Source organism: Hordeum vulgare, chromosome 1H, assembly GCF_904849725.1.
Source record: "Hordeum vulgare subsp. vulgare chromosome 1H, MorexV3_pseudomolecules_assembly, whole genome shotgun sequence".
NCBI lineage: Eukaryota > Viridiplantae > Streptophyta > Magnoliopsida > Poales > Poaceae > Hordeum > Hordeum vulgare.
The window spans coordinates 509,032,352-509,053,042 of NC_058518.1; the positions used below are offsets into that span (position 1 = coordinate 509,032,352).

Consider the following 20,691-nt stretch of genomic DNA (forward strand, 5'->3'; position numbering starts at 1 on the left):
TTAAAGCTAAGGTGATGGTGCGAGTGAGAGATAAAATTTGGGTTTCCTTCACTAAAGATTTGGCTGCTTAGGCATACTTGTTTTATGAAAGAATTGGTCGAATCTGTACTTTATGTGGAGTCTTGTTCCATTCTGTTCAGCACTGTCCCAAAAGCTCATTTCTAGGCAAAGGTTGCAGATCTCCTTGGAGCAAATTCCTTCAGTTAAGTTTGGATCATGGATGACACATGTGGATCTCATTCCTAAGGAACCACACACTGGGAATCAAGAAGATAGTTCTTCTTTCTCCGCTTTTCAGAACCCACATTTGGTCAGGCTGCAAAGGCAATCTTTGCAGAGTTCAAAGGGAAAAGATAAGGTGATTGAGGAGCAAGATACCCAAGTTGAGATTACTAGCGAATGAAATCCTAAAATTTATCCAAGGCGAGTGCGGTGCTCCGGTGAAGGCTGGCTAGCGAATGAAATCCTAAAATTTATCAAATAAGAGATTGTGAAATGAAAATCTAAAACTTAGAAGTAGGTAGCTAGGTAAATCACGGGCATGATTTCGTAAATGAGGACAATGCTTGCCACTAATAAGGAAAAGGTAAATCATCGCCTAACATACATCTCCCCTGTTCAAAACGAATGTAAGGTTCTATCGTCCATCTCATCCTTCGTGCAATATTTTCCCTGCCCTTTTGGATTTTATAGACTTATATCAACTCATCAAAAATGTAGTCAATGATAGGTACCCCTATGTCTCGCATTAAGCGAGACGGTGGGAACCCTCACTGAAGGGTGTTAACAGTTGGGCCATCGATCAGCTTAAAAGAGAAATGGAGAAGAAGGGATCCCTTGATCTAAATATTTTTTCAAAAATTCATGATATCTTAGCTCATCATGTTGATAATGCCGGGTCACAATCTGAAGAACCAAACAGCCAGCCAGAGACATTGCCGTTGGAAAACGTCAACAGTGATCACCTGGAGTTGCAACATGTTGCTTTACTAATTTCAGAAATAAGCGGGATATCTAAATCTGACATTAAAAAAATAACATCTGAGCTAATTGAAGAACTTGAAAACACTACAGTTTCTGTTTCTGCAAAACTGACCAATGGTGATGGCCAAACAAGTGATGAAGCAAAAGAATCACGTGACAATGTTAAGAAGTCTGACACTGTAGCTATGCCTGAAGATTTCCGTTACCCAATATCTCTTGACCTGATGAGAGATCCTGTCATTGTGTCAACAGGACAGGTAAATTTTTACATTGCACTTAGAGTGTTACTGTTTATGCTTTAATTATATTTGGCATCTGCTGACAATATGCTTGCTAATTTATCAGACATCGAAGCTAGATATGATGCATCAAGTGAAGAAGTTAGGATTCATTCCAGCTTGCTGCAACCTTCCAGTGAGCCCAATGTTTCTTTTTGTCTTATGTTACTCCAAACATTTTTTTCATTATTCCACTAAATAAATTTGTTTTCAATTTTTCAATGAAGTTCAAGTAATGTGTATATTGTGTGTGTTTCAATATTTTTACATATATATATATATATATATACTAAAATTTTAATATAAAAAGCAATTTATAAATTATTCGGTTAGTCGTGCGTTGCACGTGCATGCTAACTAGTTAGAGATAAAAATTTGGGTCGTGTGTAGCTATCATCATGGGTACCAAATTATTTCGGTTACGACTACACACATTTGTGATGCATCTACCATGATCTATATATAGCATATACATGCACGACACATCTTGAGCCGTGTGTAGTTACCATCATAGGTAGCAAAAAAATTCCGTTACCACTACACACATTCGTGATGCATCTGTCATGATCTATAGCCTATACATGCACCAGGCCACCCACGTCGGAATTTTTGTCCAAAAGGACCCCCTGTTGAGTGGGATTGTCAAAAGAGACCACCTGCGAGTGGAAACGAGAAAAAAGACCCCCATCCCGGGTGGCGGCAGGCGCGCCAGGCGGCACGTGGCACCTGCCGCCACCGCACGAGGCGGCCGTGGGGCCTGCCGCCACCACCCCTGGCGGCCGGGGCCTGCCGCCACCGACAGAGGCGGCCAGTGCCGGAACCCGTTCCCGCCCACTCCTGTCCGTAACGGACAAAGCCGGGTGGGCCCTGCCGCCTCGGGAGCAGGCGGCCAGGCCACTGTTTCCGCGCGGCCGACATTGTTGCTGATTGCGCTGATTTCCGCGCGGCCAGATTCCCAGGCTTATTTCCCGCTCGAACCGACGAAACCGTCGGTGGAGAGCGGGAAAAATTCCCACTGTTTTACTAGTTATCTAAGGAATGACCACGACGATATCGACGTCCGTCGGGCCGGACAACATTCCCGGCATTTTACTAGTTATCATTTGTACCCTCGGGCCATTTGTTACGGCCGCCTTCCTAATCTGGTGCTGCGACCGCGTACCAGAGACGGCGGAACAAGGATATAACGCGGCCGCCGCGGGTACAAGGAGCCGCACGACGTCCGGCTCGCCGGCGCGGGTCATGGAGCCGCAGCAGCTGGCCTACTTCTCGTACCCCGCCGGCACCGAGGCGGATGGCGGGAAAAGGACGGCGAGGGCGTCGGTGGTGGTGTGCGCGATCTGCCTGGAGGCGATGGTGGGCGGGGCGGAGTGCAGCGAGGTGCCGGCGTGCCGGCACGTCTTCCACCGGGGCTGCCTCATGCCGTGGATGAAGAGCAACAGCACCTGCCCGCTCTGCAGGAGGCCTTTCATGCCGGGGTCGTCACAACCACTCTCTGCTGCCGCGGCCATGGTTTAGCCTAATGTTTTTGACAAAGGGCCCTTTATTACCTACTTAAGCCTTGTTTGAATGGTTGTTTTCCTATCAAATACCTTCTACTTAGGCCTTGTTTGAATTGTTGTTTTCCTATCAAATACCTTTGTATAGAAAATACAGACCTCCATCGACCGTTTCTTTTTCAGTCGAAATTCTTCTCAGCTCCATAAGTTACATAGTAAATTAAATACCCTTGTATTGGAATACCCCTATCAAAATACTCTGTATAGAAAATACAGACCTTCATCGGTCGTTTCTTTTCTAGCCGGAATACTTCGCAGCTCGATAAGTTACATGTGTAATTAAATTAAATACCCTTGTATTGAAATACTGTATAGAAAATACAGACCTTCGTCGGCCGTTTCTTTTCTAACCGCAATCCTTCACAGCTCGATAGGTTACATGTGTAAATTAAATACCCTTGTATTGAAATACCCGATGTCAAGCGCGGCCTTAAAAGGTTTATGGTTTAGTTTAAATAGGGCTTGTTCAATTGTATGTGTCTAATCAACATCAACGGATGGTCCATCTCCTCTGCTCAGGTCACCATGGACTGATCCTCTCCTCCAGCAAGGTAAGGACACCACGACGGAGGCCACATGTACCTCTTGCCGCCGGTAAGGCTTCTGCTCTTCCTCTCCTTCCCTACAGATTTGACCTCAAAATCATAGTGCCAGCCAAACATGAAATTTGGATTTCGAATCTTGATTCAGCCAATTGAAATCTTGATAGAGATTTCATTTCAACCAAATGAAATGAAATCAAGGGAGCCAAACGAGCTGTAAGAGCTTGCTATATACCTTTGTGAAAATCACCTAGGTAAATAATATTATTCCATTGGGTCAATTACATAGGTACATGTCGTTCAGAAAAGGCACACAACACACACGCACGCTACTACACACATTGGCTATGCATCTATCATGATCTATAGCCTATACATGCTTGACATGTGTGTGAGGTAGCTGCAAGAGAAAAAAAAACTCCGGTGTGACACCCACGTCGATCCTAGGGATCTATCTTGGGCGGGCTGGATGCTCACCGCCACAACCAACCAATGGTGCCACGGGCTGTCTTCATTTTCTCCCTACTTGAGGCGTTACAAAAGAGTATGCTCTTATCTACGCGTTGAACCATGAACCATGGCCTCGAAATGATTAACGGTAGCTAGGGTTTCCTTAAGACCGGTGGAAGGCGACAAATATATACCACTACCGGGCTGGACAATTAGTGGTCGATGTAGGTATGCTTGACCGGTTTTCTTTGGATTTTCCTTTTTTGTTTCCTTTTGTTTTTCACCGGTTTACTTTATTTATTTTTCATTTTACTCTGGGTTTCTTTGTTTCCTCGTTGATTTTTATCTTTTTCTTTTCTTTGCTATACTTTGATTTTCTTTGTTTCTTTCTAGGTTTTCTTGATTTTCTTTTGTTTTCATTTTGTTTCCTTGTCGGATTTTATCTGGGGTTTCAACATATGTCTTCTTTTCCTCATTATAAAATTTACTTTTTTAGAGCAACGTGAAATATTTTTTCGACATACATTGGATATCTTTTTCGAAATACATGTTTTGAACGCTTCTTTGAATACGGCAACATTTTTCCCAAATACAATTTTTACTTTTTCTTAAAATATGCTTAGTTTTTTTCTATTATATAAACATTTTGAAAAAAACCACGGACCTTTATGGACCAATTGATTATTTTGTTAAAATGTCATGTTCGCTTTTAATAAAAATATTTTTTCACATACACAATTTTTTTTCAATATTGATAACATTTTCAAGAATGACTAAACATTTTTAATACACAATTTTATTTTCAATATTGATACATTTTTGTTGAATTGTGAAAGCAAAGAGAGACAAATGAAGAATCCAAATGATTCACTCATCCCATTGCAATGTGGGAGACCCACTTATATACAAGATGAAGGGGTGTGTTGGGGATGCACCTTTTCCCCAACAGACACCTCCTAGGAGGCATCCCTCTCATACAATTGATCACATGTTTTATTTCTAAACACTCCCCCTTGATCAATTCGTCATTTGTATATTGCAAACTGAAAACTCCTCCAAAAAACCTTGTGGGAAAAGTCGAGGAGAAACCTTATAATAATATGCCATCGAAAACTCCTTTAAAACCCAGTGAGAAAAATATAAGGAGCAACCAATATGGCATACATCCGCACTTGTATTTATATTGTCTCGTTAAAAACCTTATATGAGAAACCATCTTGGAAAACTCATAAAGGGAAAAGGAGTACAATATGAATGATTTGAAGATCACCAACATGTTATAACTTGGGATTTGACTCCCCCTGGATTTCGCAAACATCAATGTTGTCTCATACTAATTCCATGAATGCAATTCTGGAATATAAACGTTGGTAGAGACATTGTGAACCTCACAATAATTTGTTTGCCAATTATCCTCTTACATTTCTCTAATCCACGAGGATACATATGACCCATAAGCAATACAAGTGACATTATCTTGGTAGATAATGATCTTTGATTCCAATGAATCTCCACATGATCTCACATGTGACCAGTCATTCTGCGAAGACATGTATATCTTGTCATGCTCCAAACATAGTTATGGCAGAATGATTATAGGAAGGACTCGTTTAAAGTCTATTCTGAAGGCTTCCCTCAGAATACTCTTCCATTAAATCCAGTCTTTGATGTGACATTGTTGGGATCAGATTATCAGCCACTATCAGGATATCACACCATGGTCCCATCTTGATTTTCTCAATGGAATTAATCAAGACATTTTGTGTCTTGGACATATCCGAGGATATTCTTTACACCAACCATTATACCTTATATTGGGGATTGCACTCTCAATAAATTGCCAAAAAAATATAGTGTCAGGCCTCACTTACTTTGCAATATATATGAGTGCTCCGATGGTACTGAGATATGGAACTTCATGTCCATTATCACTTCACCATCTCCCATGGACTTGTGTCCCATGTCAGGTATAATATGACCATATGTGTCTTTGATAAGATATATCCATATTGAACATTTTCAATATGTCGGATCTATCTTGGGCGGGCTGGATGCTCACCGCCACAACCAACCAATGGTGCCATAGGATGTCTTCATTTTCTCCCTACTTGAGGCGTTACAAAAGAGTATGCTCTTATCTACGCACTGAACCATGAACCATGGCCTCGAAATGATTAACGATAGGTAGGGTTCCCTTAAGACCGGTGGAAGGCAACAGATATATACCACTACCGGGTTGGACCATTATTGGTCGATGTAGGTTTGCTTGACCGGTTCTCTTTGGGTTTTTTATGTTTTGTTTCCTTTTTTTCACCGGTTTTGTTTGTATTTTTTTTATTTTACTCTGGGTCTCTTTGTTTCCTTGTTGATTTTATCATTTTCTTTTCTTCGCTATACTTTGATTATCTTTGTTTCTTTCTTGGTTTTCTTGATTTTCTCTAGTTTTCTTTTTGTTTCCTTGTTGGGTTTTATTAAGGGGTTTTCAGCATATGTATTCTTTTTCTCATTATAAAATGTATTTTTTAGAGCACACATGAAATATTTTTCAAATACATAATGTACATTTTTCTAAATATGTTTTGAACGGTTCTTTGAATACAGCAACATTTTTCCCAAATACAAGTTTTACTTTTTCCAAAATTATGCTCAATTTTTTTATATTTTATAAACATATTGAAAAATATCATGGCTCTTTGTGGAAAGATTTATTATTTCGTTAAAATGTCAAGTACACTCTTAATAAAAACTAGTTTTTTTAAATAAGCTTTTTTACAATATTGATAACATTTTCAAAAATTATTGAACATTTTTCAATGCGGGGATATTTCCATAAATTGTCACATACATTTTAAATAGGACGAAATTTTTCTTTAAATTACATCAATTTATTTCTCTACATTTGATACAAATTTGTGTTTAAAAATCGCATTCATTTTCTTGAAACATGTGAACATTTTTCGTTGGCATGAACAATATTTTGAAAATTATCAACATTTTATAAAAACCGTGCTATATTTTTTTATACTATGTTAACAACTTGCAAGTTCATGGCTTTAAATTATCTTAAGTAAATTTAATTTTTTGTACTGTGTGCATTTAAAATTTAAATAAGAGTAAAAAAGTTCAAGTGACGTTAGCATGACGAGCCGCGTCATGCTGCACTGCCACCATCGTGCTCGGTAGTCATGTGTGGTGTTTTGGGTTAAGCTTTGCCTTGAAATGGGTCTATGTCGGCGACGATGACACTCTTGAACCTTTATTTTCCTCCTTGGAAGCGCCGATATCTCACATCTTATCTTGGACACTGTGAACAAATGTCATATCTCTACTCCTAACAGATGAGTTTGTACGTTCTTTCGTTTGGTTTCATTACCCCCAATCGATCGATCCAAGTATCCACCCCCTGATTTATTTTCAATGCCAGCTTCCTCAACGATGGTCTCCATCTTCGCCCGCTTTCGCCTTTTTTTGTCCCGGATTTTATGTCCCGCATGTTGCCGATTCCTTTTCACTCACCCTGGCAGTCAGCTCGTCATTTGCTTTCTTTCCCCAACCCGGCCCCGATTCCTTTTCACTCACCCTGGCAGTCAGCTCGTCATTTGCTTTCTTTCCCCAACCCGGCTCTTGTGAACCCTAGCTGCCACACCAATGTTAGACTACTCATAATGGGAGTAACATAGGTAGTAAATAAGCAAAAAATATGATGTGACAACTAATTAATGAGAAAAAAGAGAAATTGAGTAACTTAGCATGTTACTCATCCTAGGAGTAACATAGCGGATACCAAGGCAAGATGAGTTTATAGGCTAATAAATGAAATGCTCAATGTTACTATCCCTATGTTAGTATCCATTGTGAATGTAGTAACTTAGACTATATATGTTAATATTCTATGTTATTTTTCATTGTGAGTAGTCTTAGCCTGCACCGCTACTCCTCCACCGCCAGATTAGGGCTCGGCATTGGGCTAGGGTTAGGCAGGATGGGTGGGCCTGGGGCTCTTTACGTCCATTCGATCATTGCTCGAAGAAAAAAGTTCAAAATAAACCTTGAACTTGTAGACGAAACATAAACCAAACCCTGAACTTCAAATCCCTGAAATCGACACACCGAACTTACTGATCCCGGTCTATTTTAAACCTTGACAGAACTTAGCCGGGATTTGCTGAATTGGGCCGGGTCCATTAGCGCAGTTGCGCACGCACACACCCTCTGCTCTGGATTTTTTTTGTTTTTTCATTTTCTTTTTGCTTTTCCACATGTGTATATTTTTTTTCAGTATCCAATGTATTTTTTAACACACATATGTATATTTTTTGATAAACTTCCAATATTTTTTAACACATTGTGTACATTTTAAAAGTACATGTTACAAAAAAATACATGGTAATATTTTTCTAAATAAATATTTTATATTTTATAAATAACAATAATTTTTTATAAAATTGATATATATTTTTTGAGGTATAAATAACAATAAACGTTGAATGTTTGGCGCTAGGAATGTGCTCCTAGAAATTTATAAAATGCATGTTGGAGCAATACGAATAGAATTAAAAAAAAAGAAAACATTTTTTGAAACAAAAAAGACATAGAATTTGTGACAAAAATAGAAAGCATAAATATTTTTAACCTCTGAACAATTTTAAAAATGCGCGAACTTTTTTTAAACCTCATAATTTTTTTTGTTCGTGGGCCGGTCCAATTTCTGTCTATGAGAGTAGCAGCCTAGCAGGTTATCCCGGTCGGAATTATGGTACTGCCAGAATCCCGGTGTGCCAATGGGCCTAGGGTTCAAAATAGACCGGGATTACAAGTTCGGAGTGTCAATTTCAGGGATTCAAAGTTCAAGGTTTAATTTAGCTTTCGCTTATAACTTTAAGGTTTGTTTTGAACTTTTTCCTTGCTCGAACTCCCCGCTGGGCATCCTGTGAGAGACGATACGCAACACCACGACTGGGGCAGCCACTGCCTCGCTAGAGGGGGGGGGGGGGGGGGGTGATGCACGTGTGTTGAGCTCCGAACGTGCAGAATCCAAAGATGGCGACATGTGTCAATCAAGAAATGGTTGGAACTCAACCCGTCTGTGCTATTTGTGACTTCATAAAATCTAAAAATGATGTGTGGGTTCAATCTTTTGAAGCTGTTTATGGAAGAGATGAGTGTTTGTTCGTGTATACGAGCGAGTTTAATTGTAGTGTGTTAAAAAAAACACGTCGTATAGACACCGCACCCGCTTTCCGGAGCTCCATCGATCCCAGAGAGGCGTGAGTCAACCACGTCTTCTTCCCGTAGGTACACACACATGAGCTGTGGCAGCAGATCCGATTAATTAATTTGCATCTGGAGTAATGGAATGCACATGGACGCACTTGGATTGACATTGCTCCGCGTGCCTGTGCTAATTAAGAGCTCCCAACACGTATACTTAGTTTGCGTACGGAGAAAGTTAATTATACTTGCAGATTACCGTGCCTATGAATGCCAGTGGACTTTCATCACCTCTTCTTCAGTAGGCTACCATTATCAAGGAGCGAGGGCGGTGGCGAGGCGACCGACATGGGCATGGGCATGGGCAGCAGCCTGCACGACGGTGCCAGAGTCAGCCACTCGGTCTCGTTCCTCCTCGGAGCTCTCCTCCCCACCGTGCTGCTCTTCTTCCTCGCCTCCGACCGGCTCGGCCAGAAGCTGGCAAGCATCTCAAGCTCAAGCTTGGGGAACAATGGATCAGCTCATCAGCAGATGACCCATGCCATTGCCAATGCCAACAACCTCTCAAGCTCAACAACTACTCATGGTTCAGCTCAAGAAAAGGTACTACATACATACCTATGGTGTTAAATTGCACTCTACGTACGTGTCGACGGCATGACATGGTACGATTTCTCACATGCATGCATGCACGCACGCGCAGGAGGAGGAGGAGCGAGCATTCCCGGGGCTGGCGGAGCTGCTGGCCAAGGTGGCGACCGACGACCGCACGGTGATCATCACGTCGGTGAACGAGGCGTGGGCGGCGCCGGGGTCGCTGCTGGACCTCTTCCGCGGAAGCTTCAGCGGCGGCGAGGGGATCGCGCACCTCCTCAACCACACGCTCATCGTCGCCGTCGACGCCGCCGCGTACCGCCACTGCCGGCGCGTGCACCCGCACTGCTACCTCCTCGAGGCGACGTCGACGGCCATGAACCTCAGCTCCGCCAGCGACTTCATGAGCGACGCCTACCTGGAGCTCGTCTGGGCCAAGCTCGAGCTGCAGCAGCGCGTCCTCCACCTCGGCCACAACTTCCTCTTCACCGACGTCGACGTCGTCTGGCTCCGGGACCCGTTCCGGCACATCGCCGTGCACGCCGACATGGCCGTCTCGTGCGACATCTACTCCGGCGACGCCGACGCGCTCGACGGCAACTGGCCCAACACCGGCTTCTACTACGTCAAGGCCACGGCGCGGACCGTGGAGATGATGCGGCGGTGGCGGGCGGCGCGGTGGCGGTTCCCGAGGGGCCACGAGCAGGAGATCTTCAACCACATCAAGCACGAGCTGGCCTCCGCCGACGGCGACCTGAGGCTACGGTTCCAGTTCCTCGACACGGCTCTCTTCGGCGGATTCTGCCGGCTGTTCCACAACGACATGGCCACGGCGTGCACCATGCACGCCAACTGCTGCTTCGGCCTTGGGAAAAAGTTGAGCGATCTCCGGGACGTGCTCGGCCAGTGGAAGAACTACACGGCCATGACGCCGCCGGAGAAGAAGAAGGCCGCCGGGTGGCGCGTCCCGGCCATGTGCGGGACGCCTGACAAGAGGCCGCCACCGGGCCGGCTCCTGATCCCTGCCGGCGCGTGATTGTGGAATCATTTGCTGATGAGGCATCACTTGTAGGATTATTTTTTTCCGTCTCTCAATAAAGAAACTTGTTTTCTTTTTTGGGAAAGTAATTTATATTACTCAAACCAAAAGAACACAGCCTCACAGCCAAGACCCTAGCATTTTCCAGTTAACACCCTAAAGTTCCTATTTTCTTACAAACAAGTTAATTATTTTTTACAAGCCGTGGAAAATAGCGCTGGAAATTTCGACAGCATTAACGCCTCGGAAAGAATGTACCTCATCGTCAGCATCCAACGATCAATCGTCGTCCATGGGCAACGTAACTTGTTTCTCCTGAAATGGACACACGGTGAGTCTTCTTTATGATGCCGAGTATGTGTAAGGTGATTACAAATCAAAACCAAAAGGAAATTGTGTTGAGGAAATAGGTAATTTTCCGAGTGTATTAATCCACGAGATAATAACTAGCATGACATTGACTAGACTAATGATGTACTGATCTTGAACTAACCTAGCACATACTACGCATATAGTTGATATATCTATGCATGCAAGTACTACTGTTAGGATAAATACGAACATGAGGATAAACAAGTCATACCCTTCAATAGGCCAGTTGGCCGTAGCAGTAGCGTTGGCGTTGGACGCGGCCGTAGCAGCAGCAGCATCCTCTGCCCTCTTCTTCTCAGCTTCAAGGGCGAGACGGTCGGCCTCGGATGGTGAAGACATGGCGATGACGAGGACGACGCGGATGTACACGAAGGAGACGGACGGAGGCGAGCAGTCACGTGATCGCTCCCCAAAAACCTAATCGCCCCTCTCCCGTACAGGAACCGGAGAGGCGGGGTTTCGGAGGCCTGCTCTCCCGTCGACCGTGTACGCGGTAAACGGGGCGGAGTAGCTGGCGGCAGCAGCAGCAAAGGGAAGGAACGCGTGAGGCAGATGAGATCTGATTCTCGTGACGGCTAGGGTAGGCATTAGCCTGCTTATAAAGGCGGCTGGGCGGAGAGACGTGGGCCGAACCCACGTCCGAGTCGGTAATAGCCCACGATCCGACGTCTCGGATCGTGCCGTGTCCGTTACGTATCTCCGTTCCTGACCAACAAAAATAAGCGCGTAGGTATGAGCTCGGCTCGGCTCATTCCCGCGACGAGGCGGGCGGTGGAGGAGGAGTGCGCGAGGGCACCTTCTCTTCTCACTCTCCAATAGCATGTGGAAGAGAGACCCTTATAAAGGGGTCCAACTTCTCCTCCACCAGCGGGGTGGGACTAAACTTCCCATCACCACCTTGTCATGCCACCACCTACATGGGCCCTCGAAGATTTTCTGAAATTCTCTTATGGGCCTAAGGCCCACTACTAATTTCAACAATCCCCCACCAGATCTCAAGGACACATCGTGTTCCCTCGCAGGGCCGGGCCGGCAAAATCCGTGGCCTTGTGCGGAAGGAAAAAATGGGGCCTGTCTCACAAAAATACGAACTAACGAGCAATTATAATGTATATACATCTCGCAGAAAAAATTATAATATCTTACATAAAAATTAGACATATAAAAAAGTCATACCTATGCAACTCCCGATTGCTATTTATTTAAACATCCTCATTCTTGCAGTATTCTTTGAAATAAAATCTTCAATGATATCCTCGTAATCAATCTTCTCCAAGACTTCATTCTCAAGTGTTATTGTGGCCAAATCATTGAGTCTTTGATGTGTCATAGTAGTACATATATAGGACTTCAATAGTTTTAATTTAGAAAAACTTCTTTCTGCCGATGCAACTGTCACAGGAATGGTCAACAAAACTCTATATGCAATACTTGCATTGGGAAAACAATCATGCCGCTTTAAAAAATTCAAAATTTCAACAGGTCTGATATTTTCTTTTGACATGAAATTTTGAAGAAACTTCAACTCAACAAATAGTTCATTGGCATCAATATCAGATTGTTTGTCCTTCATAAGGGAAGCCTCAAGATTAACACAAGAAGATTTCGAACTATCCTTATCCAATGAACGCAATGTTCCAGAGGTAAATAAGAAACCAATCTCTATCACAACACTCTCCATTTGATAGAAATCTAGTATAGAATATTGCGGTAAACCTTTTACAATATATATCTTTAGGACCTTTCTTAATTGAATTGTCTCTTTTTGGACCCTTTTGTGCTAAGATATCAATTTGTTTAGAATCAAGAGAATCCAAGTTTCTTGGATCAAATATATCAGATTTAGAAGAATCATCAACATCCTCATGAGGTGAACTATTCAAGTTAACATCAATATGATCTTCCTCTACCTTCATATTATCTGTGTGTGTGACCATCTCTAGCATCATTGTAAGGAACGATTGCAAGGGTAGAAGGATCAACAGACTGATTACAGGATGACACTTGCGGTGCTTCTTTTCTAACAAATTTGTCCATGCCGCCTTTATAAGATTTATTAATTAAACTTTGTTCTTCCGCTTTTCTCTTGCGCTTATAGGCACCAGACTGATGTTTCCCCATGATGACTCAAATCTATATTATTGAAACACAAGATTAAAAAGATGAATACAATGAAATTGAAGTTATACAGTAGCATATATCAATCGGAGATCATGCATCAATATTTGGCACTTAGACGAACTGTCTAACTCACCTAGTTTTGGGTCCTGTGCACGGATGAACTGGGATCGATCCGACGAGACGACGAGTCTCGGCAGCGGCCTGAATCGGATCGCGGGGTCGATCTGATGAACAGATGAAGTGATCAGTGATGATGCGAACGACGAAGGCGACGAGCCGATAAGATATTCTTTTCTTACCGTTACCGAAATATAGATGGAGAGCGCTACTCGTACATACGCACGCATGGCGTCAACAGCAGAGACGAGCTGCTCTCGCTGATCACAAGCTTTCCGGATGGGCGATGGCCTGCCGGGGCCGACGTGTATCCTTCAGAGACCAGGCGATGGTGCGTCGTCTACTCGTCTACAGATCGATGGGATCCGTGCGTCATCTACAGAGACCAGGCCTAGCGATCAGCTGATCGCGTTTGGGAATTGGGAGACCGAGAGACCTGCACACCTGGCCATAGGCCCAGGTCGCTCGAGGCAAACGGCCCACTGGCCCAGGCGCCCAGCGGCCAGGTCGCTCGCGGAGACGAGGCCACGACGCGTGCACGAGTCCACGACCAGGCCACGACGTCCAGTCATTTTTGACTTTTTTAATACAACTATATGGTATATGCTATATTATATATATATATTGGGGGCCCTTAAAATCGTGGGCCCTGTGCGGGCTGCACATGTGGCACCACTGTGGGCCCGGGCATGTTCCCTCGTTCCAATCACTGTTTTAATATACTAGCATTTCAGTAAAGACCTGTTAAGGTTGAGCTTTACCTAGAGCAAACAGCTACACTCCTTTACAACTGAACAATGGACTATGCCTTGAATTGTCAGTTAGGCGTAAAGAAGCTTCACCACAAGTCTTACTAGTACTAGGCTGCCGAAGGTGACCCCTCGGGTGGAGCATATTAGTCACACTCCTGGTCTATTCATGAGTTTACTAGAGATCACCCAAACCTCATAGACTGTGACCAGCTGTCAAGCTCATATAGGTGTGTTCCTCCAAAGATCGCTCTGTAGGACAGCATCTTGCTTACATAAGCTTTAGAACACATTAAGATAGTAGTCATCCTACCATACAGTATCCGAGAGCATTGCATCTCCAACGGAGTGGGTTAGTAACGTTACTCTCCTCAGTTCACCACTGGCTTGTTTTTCCAGGTCCTACTTCACGGGATCTCCGATCATATAGGTTCGGTTACTGCCATGGCAACTCATGTGGGTCTCATATCCATCTCCCTCGATGCACTATCTATCACAACACGTGATAGCCCTTTATTAAAGGGATCTGCCAGATTCTTAGCCGTTTGGATGTAATCCAACGCTATCACTTCGGAGTTTCTCAAACGTCTGACAGACTTCAATCTCATTCTTATATGTTTGTTGGACTTCATATTGTTCTTTGAACTCTTCACTTTGACAATAACCATTTGATTATCGCAGTTCATAAGGATAGCCGGAACTGGCTTCTCAACCACAGGTAAATCCATCAAAATATCTCGAAGAAATTCTGCTTCGACACCAGATGTGTCTAATGCTATTAATTCTGCTTCCATTGTCGATCTCGTTAAGATCGTTTGCTTGCAAGACTTCCAGGAAATAGCACCACCCCCAAGAGTAAACATATACCCAGTAGTGGCCTTCATCTCATCAGCATCAGAGATCCAATTCGCATCACTATACCCTTCAAGTACTGATGGCTATCCCGTATAGTGAAGTCCGTGGTTGACAGTACCTTTCAGGTAGCGCATAATTCTTTCAACAGCACGCCAATGAACATCGCCCGGGTTTGCAACAAACCGGCTAAGTTTGCTCACAGCAAACGCGATGTCAGGCCTCGTTGCGGTAGCTAGGTACATAAGTGAACCGATAATTTGAGAGAATCTCAATTGATTTATAGCTGTTCCTTTAAACTTTCGAATAAGCACACTAGGATCATATGGTGTTTGAGAAATTTTGCAGTCTGAATATCCAAAGCGACTCAAAATCTTCTCAACATAGTGGGATTGCAGAAGTGTAATCCCACCCTCATCATCTCTCAAAAGCTTGATGTTCAAGATAACATCCACCCCAAGGTCCTTCATCTCAAAGTTTTGAGACAGAAAAGACTTAACCTCCTCAATTACTTTGAGGTTGGTTCCAAATATCAGTATGTCATCAACATACAAGCACAATATAACTCCTTCGCCCCCACCATGGCGATAGTATACACATTTGTCAGCTTCATTAACAACAAAGCCAACAGATGTCAGAGTTGTATTAAACTTCTCATGCCATTGCTTAGGTGCTTGTCTCAGACCACATAAATATTTCAGCAACTTACACACCTTTCCTTCCTGACCTTCTATCACAAAGTCATCTGGCTGTTGCATATAGATTTCCTCATTTAGCTCTCCATTCAGGAAAGCCGTCTTAACGTCCATTTGATGAACGAGAAGACCATGAGAGGCCGCCAATGAGAGTAGTACCCGAATGGTGGTCAGTCTAGCCACAGGTGAGTAAGTATCAAAGAAATCTTCTTCTTCTTTCTGGGCATAGCCCTTGGCTACAAGCCCAGCCTTGTACTTTTCAATCGTACCATCGGGCCTAAGCTTCTTTTTGAACACCCACTTGCATCCCAATGGTTTGCAACCATAGGGACGATCAGTGATTTCCCATGTCCCGTTAGCCATGATGGAATCCATCTCGCTACGGACCGCAGCTTTCCAGTAATCAGCATCTGGAGAAGCATACGCTTCTGAAATAGAAGTGGGATTATCATACACGAGGTATACGTAGAAATCATCACCAAAGGTCTTTGCAGTCCTTTGTCTCTTGCCCCTACCAAGGGTTTCCTCGTCATCCTCCTTGGGATTATCGTCATGTGTTTGTTCATAATATTCCATATGAATGGCAGGCTCAGGAGTTATCTCAGATTATTGTCTAGAAGTGCTTTGCATATCTCTCATGGGAAATATATCCTCAAAGAATGTAGCATCCCTCGACTCCATTATTGTACCGACCTTCACGTCAGGTACCTCATATTTCACTACTAGAAATCTATAGCCTACGCTGTTCTTAGCGTATCCCAAATTAACGCAGTCCACAGTCTTTGGTCCAAGCTTACGCTTCTTGGGGATCGGTACATTGACTTTCGCCAAGCAGCCCCAAGTACGTAAGTACGAGAGCATCGTACTTCTCTTCGACCACTCCTTGTAGGGAGTGACCTCATTATCTTTTGTAGGAACTTTATTCAGGACATGACACGCGGTCAATATAGACTCCCCCCACCATGCCTTGGATAAACCTGATGTATGTAACATGGCATTAACCAAATCAGTTAGAGTACGGTTTTTCCGCTCGGCAACCCCGTTTGACTGGGGTGAATAGGGAGGCCTCCTCTCATGAATAATGCCATGTTCCACACAAAATGAATCAAATTCATTTGAGAAGTACTCTCCACCACGATTAGACCGGACTCGTTTAATTTTCTTTTCAAGTTGATTCTCAACTTCTGCCTTATAGATTTTAAAGTAGTGTAGAGCCTCATCTTTAGTATTTAAGAGATACACATAGCAAAATCTAGTGGAATCATCTATCAATGTCATGAAGTATTTCTTTCCACCTTTAGTCAACACACCATTCATCTCACAAAGATCAGAATGTATGAGTTCTGATGGTACCAAATGTCTCTCCTCTGCAGCCTTGTGAGGCTTGCGAGGTTGCTTTGCTTGCACACACGAATGGCACTTAGAACCTTTGGCTAAAGTGAACATCGGGATTAAATTCAGTTTTGCTAGCCGCGACATAGCACCGAAACTTATGTGACAAAGACGTGAATGCCAAACTTCAGATTCATTAACACTCGAATGAATATTGTTCACGACTTTATTACAAAAATCTGCGAGAGAAAGGCGGAACAGACCTCCGCATTCATAACCTTTTCCAACGAAAAGTCCATATTTCGTAACAACTACTTTATTAGACTCGAATACCAACTTAAACCCTTCTCTACACAGAAAGGAGCCACTAACGAGATTCTTTTTTATGGCGAGGACATGCTGCACGTTCTTCAGCTGCACGATCCTTCCCGAAGTAAACTTCAGATCGACCGTGCCAACACCAGGAACATAAGCACTCGCGCCATTCCCCATCAATATGGACCCATGACCGGTGGCCTGATAAGAAAAAACAGTGATATGTCAGTACACATATGAATATTTGCACCCGTGTCCACCCACCAATCGATGGACTAACAAACTGAAAATACAGTAAGTAAATTACCGTACCCAGATGCACCACTTTCATTGTTGCCCACAATCATATTAGCAGACTTGGAGTCCTACGCCGGCTTCTTGTACTTGTTTGGGCATTTGTTCGCCCAATGTTCCTCTGAACCACAAGTATAGCAGCCATCTCCCTTCTTATTCTTCTTGAAGGTCTTCTTTCCCTTCTTCTTGAAGTCGGTATTTTGTTGGACATAATTATTTTCCTTGGGCTTGTGGGAATTGAAGTTCCTCTGATGTACCATATTGACAGCAGAAGAGCTTTCCACTGCTTTTCCATTGGAGTCCTTTGCTCTCGAGTTCTGCTCAACACTCAGATGGCCGATGATGTCCTCTACTGAGAACTCACGCCTCTGATGTTTCAGAGTAGTAGCAAAGTTCCTCCAGGAATTAGGGAGCTTAGCAATTATACAACCCGCGACAAACTTGCCCGGCAAATTGCACTTAAGAACCTCAAGTTCTTTAGCTATGCATATTATCTCATGAGCCTGTTCCAATACAGAACGGTTGTCAACCATCTTGTAATCGTGGAACTGCTCCATAGCATACATCTCACTCCCAGCATCGGTGGCCCCGAATTTAGATTCGAGCGCCCCCCACAGGTCTTTGGCAACATGCATATGTAAGTATGCGTCAACCAGCTTATCTCCGATCACGCTTATGACTGCTCCAAGGAATAGGACGGTGGCCTCCGCTAACATCTTCTCCTGTTCAGGAGAGATCGTTCCCGTTGGAGTGACACCGGCTACCCAGAACACGTTCATTGCCGTGAGCCATAAGCTGGTTCTCGTTTGCCAATGCTTGAAATAAGTACCGGTAAACTTGTCCGGTTTCAGTGCAGCAGCAAAACCATTACTCGAAAAATTCTTACACACATTAGGTTTTTGGATTGTTGAGGAAACAGACAATTTTCCGAGTGTATTAATCCATGAGATAATAACTAGCATGGCATTGACTAGACTAATGATGTACTGATCTTGAACTAACCTAGCACATACTACACATATAGTTGATACATCTATGCATGCAAGTAGTACTGCTAGGATAAATACGAACATGAAGATAAACAAGTCATACCCTCCAATAGGCCAGTTGGCCGTAGCAGCAGCGTTGGCGTTGGACGCGGCCGTAGCAGCAGCAGCATCCTCTGCCCTCTTCTTCTCAGCTTCAAAGGCGAGACGATCGGCCTCGGATGGTGAAGACATGGCGATGACGAGGACGACGCGGATGTAGACGAAGCAGACGGACGGAGGCGAGCAGTCGCGTGATCGCTTCCCAAAAACCTAATCGCCCCTCTCCCGTACAGGAACCGGAGAGGCGGGGTTTCGGAGGCCTGCTCTCCCGTCGACCGTGTACGCGGTAAACGGGACGGAGTCGCCGGCGGCAGCAGCATCAAAGGGAACGAACGCGTGAGGCAGATGTGATCTGATTCTCGTGACGGCTAGGGTAGGCGTTAGCCTGCTTATAAAGGCGGCTGGGCGGAGAGACGTGGGCCGAACCCACGTCCGAGTCGGTAACAGCCCACGATCCGACGTCTCGGATCATGCCGTGTCCGTTACGTATTCTGCGTCCTGACCGACAAAAAGAAGCGCGTAGGTATGAGCTCGGCTCATTCCCGCAACCCGCGGCGGGTCGTGACGAGCCGGGCGGCGGCGGAGGAGGAGTGCGCGAGGGCACCTTCTCTTCTCACTCTCCAATAGCATGTGGAAGAGAGACCCTTATAAAGGGGTGCAACTTCTCCTCCACTAGCGGGGTGGCACTAAACTTTCCACCACCACCTTGTCATGCCACCACCTACGTGGACACTTGGAGATTTTCTCAAATTCTCTTATGGGCCTAAGGCCCACTACTAATTTTAACAAATTGTTGGGTGTTGGCAATAGTTTTGCTTTGGTCAAATTAGTCTGAAGCGTGCCCTCTATTTTTTTTTCCAAGAAGAGAGAGATCATGTATGGACACTAGGTTACCAGACCTAAATTCAGCGAATTTGAACCGACGTAAATACTAGCGAATTTAAATCCACGTACTAGTAGGTTCCTGAATCCAACTGGTCGAGCCAGTCTGAGTCAGCTAGCTTTGGCTATGTTTCGTCTCTGGGCTGGATGAGAAATTCAGAAAACAGAAAATAACGGGTCATGACACAAACCCTTTAGCTACTAGTAATCGTGTACGTGCAATGCACGTACTAATATATGCTATTTATGTGATTATAGATTTTTTATTTTATATTGTGATTTTTAAAGACGACTACATAGTTGGTGATTCCTTGCTGACCCCTCTTCTCTTAAGAAAAGAGAGAGGAGAAATTCCATTACATTATACTCCCTCCGTTTCTAAATATAAGTCTTTTTAGACATTTCAATAGAGGACTACATACGGAGGAAAATAAGTGAATGTGCATTTTAAAATATGTCTATATGCATCCGTATGTAGTCCAATAGTGAAATCTTTAAAAAGATTTATATTTAGGAACGGAGGGAGTATTTTGCAGGACATAATACACACAACCAATTTTTAAAACCCCTAATGAGATTGAATTGGTAACCTCTCAATCTAAGATTCGAGCAATTAGTACACTTATGCCAAGATCAATTTATACTCCCTCTATTCCTAAATATAAGTTCTTTTAAGGATTTTACCACAGACTAACGAAGTAAAATGAATAAATCTACACTCCAAATTATGTCTATATACATCTGCATATAGTTCGTAGTAGAATCTTAAAAAATACTTATATTTAGAAGCGGAGGAAGTACATAAATAATAACATGTTGTAGACACTTGGATATTTTACGGTGGTCATTTAGCGATACATGGAGATTTGCCTATTTGAGGATGCCACGTGAACTTTGAGCAGACCACTACTAAATCATAACCAGACCGTGAGACGGCATGGGGTTGTGCGATTAGCGCTAACGAAAACTGTTTAATTTCGTTAATGAAGTATCCACACCATTGATTAAGTGTTTAGAGGGTCCAGACAGTAAGATTTGCCCTCTCGTGCTTTTTTAATGGTAGTACAAGCATTTTTCTGAACACAAATATAATATTCTCATATATGCAATTAATGATAATGTCCACTGTCTACAAATCTAGTATGGAGATGTTCAAATAAGAGAGTTTTTCTACTCTATATGGTCAGCAGTGAGTAAACGTGCGAACTGGACAACAC

The 20,691-nt window shown here is 43.6% G+C and overlaps 2 protein-coding genes across 2 annotated transcripts; both read left to right on the plus strand.

Moving 5' to 3' along the window:
- Positions 1–553: 553 nt before the first annotated feature.
- On the plus strand, positions 554–1,286 carry LOC123402744 (U-box domain-containing protein 10-like). Its single transcript, XM_045096699.1, has 2 exons — positions 554–586; positions 780–1,286. Exons 1-2 carry the CDS (start codon positions 554–556, stop codon positions 1,284–1,286), a joined length of 540 nt encoding a protein of 179 aa, XP_044952634.1.
- Positions 1,287–9,291: 8,005 nt separating this feature from the next.
- On the plus strand, positions 9,292–10,767 carry LOC123451984 (uncharacterized protein At4g15970-like). Its single transcript, XM_045128559.1, has 2 exons — positions 9,292–9,627; positions 9,728–10,767. The coding sequence occupies exons 1-2, from the start codon at positions 9,295–9,297 to the stop codon at positions 10,652–10,654; spliced, it is 1,260 nt and encodes a 419-aa protein (XP_044984494.1). The 5' UTR covers positions 9,292–9,294; the 3' UTR covers positions 10,655–10,767.
- Positions 10,768–20,691: the final 9,924 nt, after the last annotated feature.

What these genes read in the sequence shown, in the direction of transcription:
- LOC123402744 (XM_045096699.1), top strand. Translation starts at nt 554, where the DNA reads ATGAGGACAATGCTTGCCACTAATAAGGAAAAG. An exon ending in TTGCCACTAATAAGGAAAAG is followed by an intron (nt 587 to 779) that starts GTAAATCATCGC and finishes CCCTCACTGAAG; the next exon opens with GGTGTTAACAGTTGGGCCAT.
- LOC123451984 (XM_045128559.1), top strand. Translation starts at nt 9,295, where the DNA reads ATGCCAGTGGACTTTCATCACCTCTTCTTCAGTAGGCTACCATTATCA. An exon ending in ATGGTTCAGCTCAAGAAAAG is followed by an intron (nt 9,628 to 9,727) that starts GTACTACATACA and finishes ACGCACGCGCAG; the next exon opens with GAGGAGGAGGAGCGAGCATT.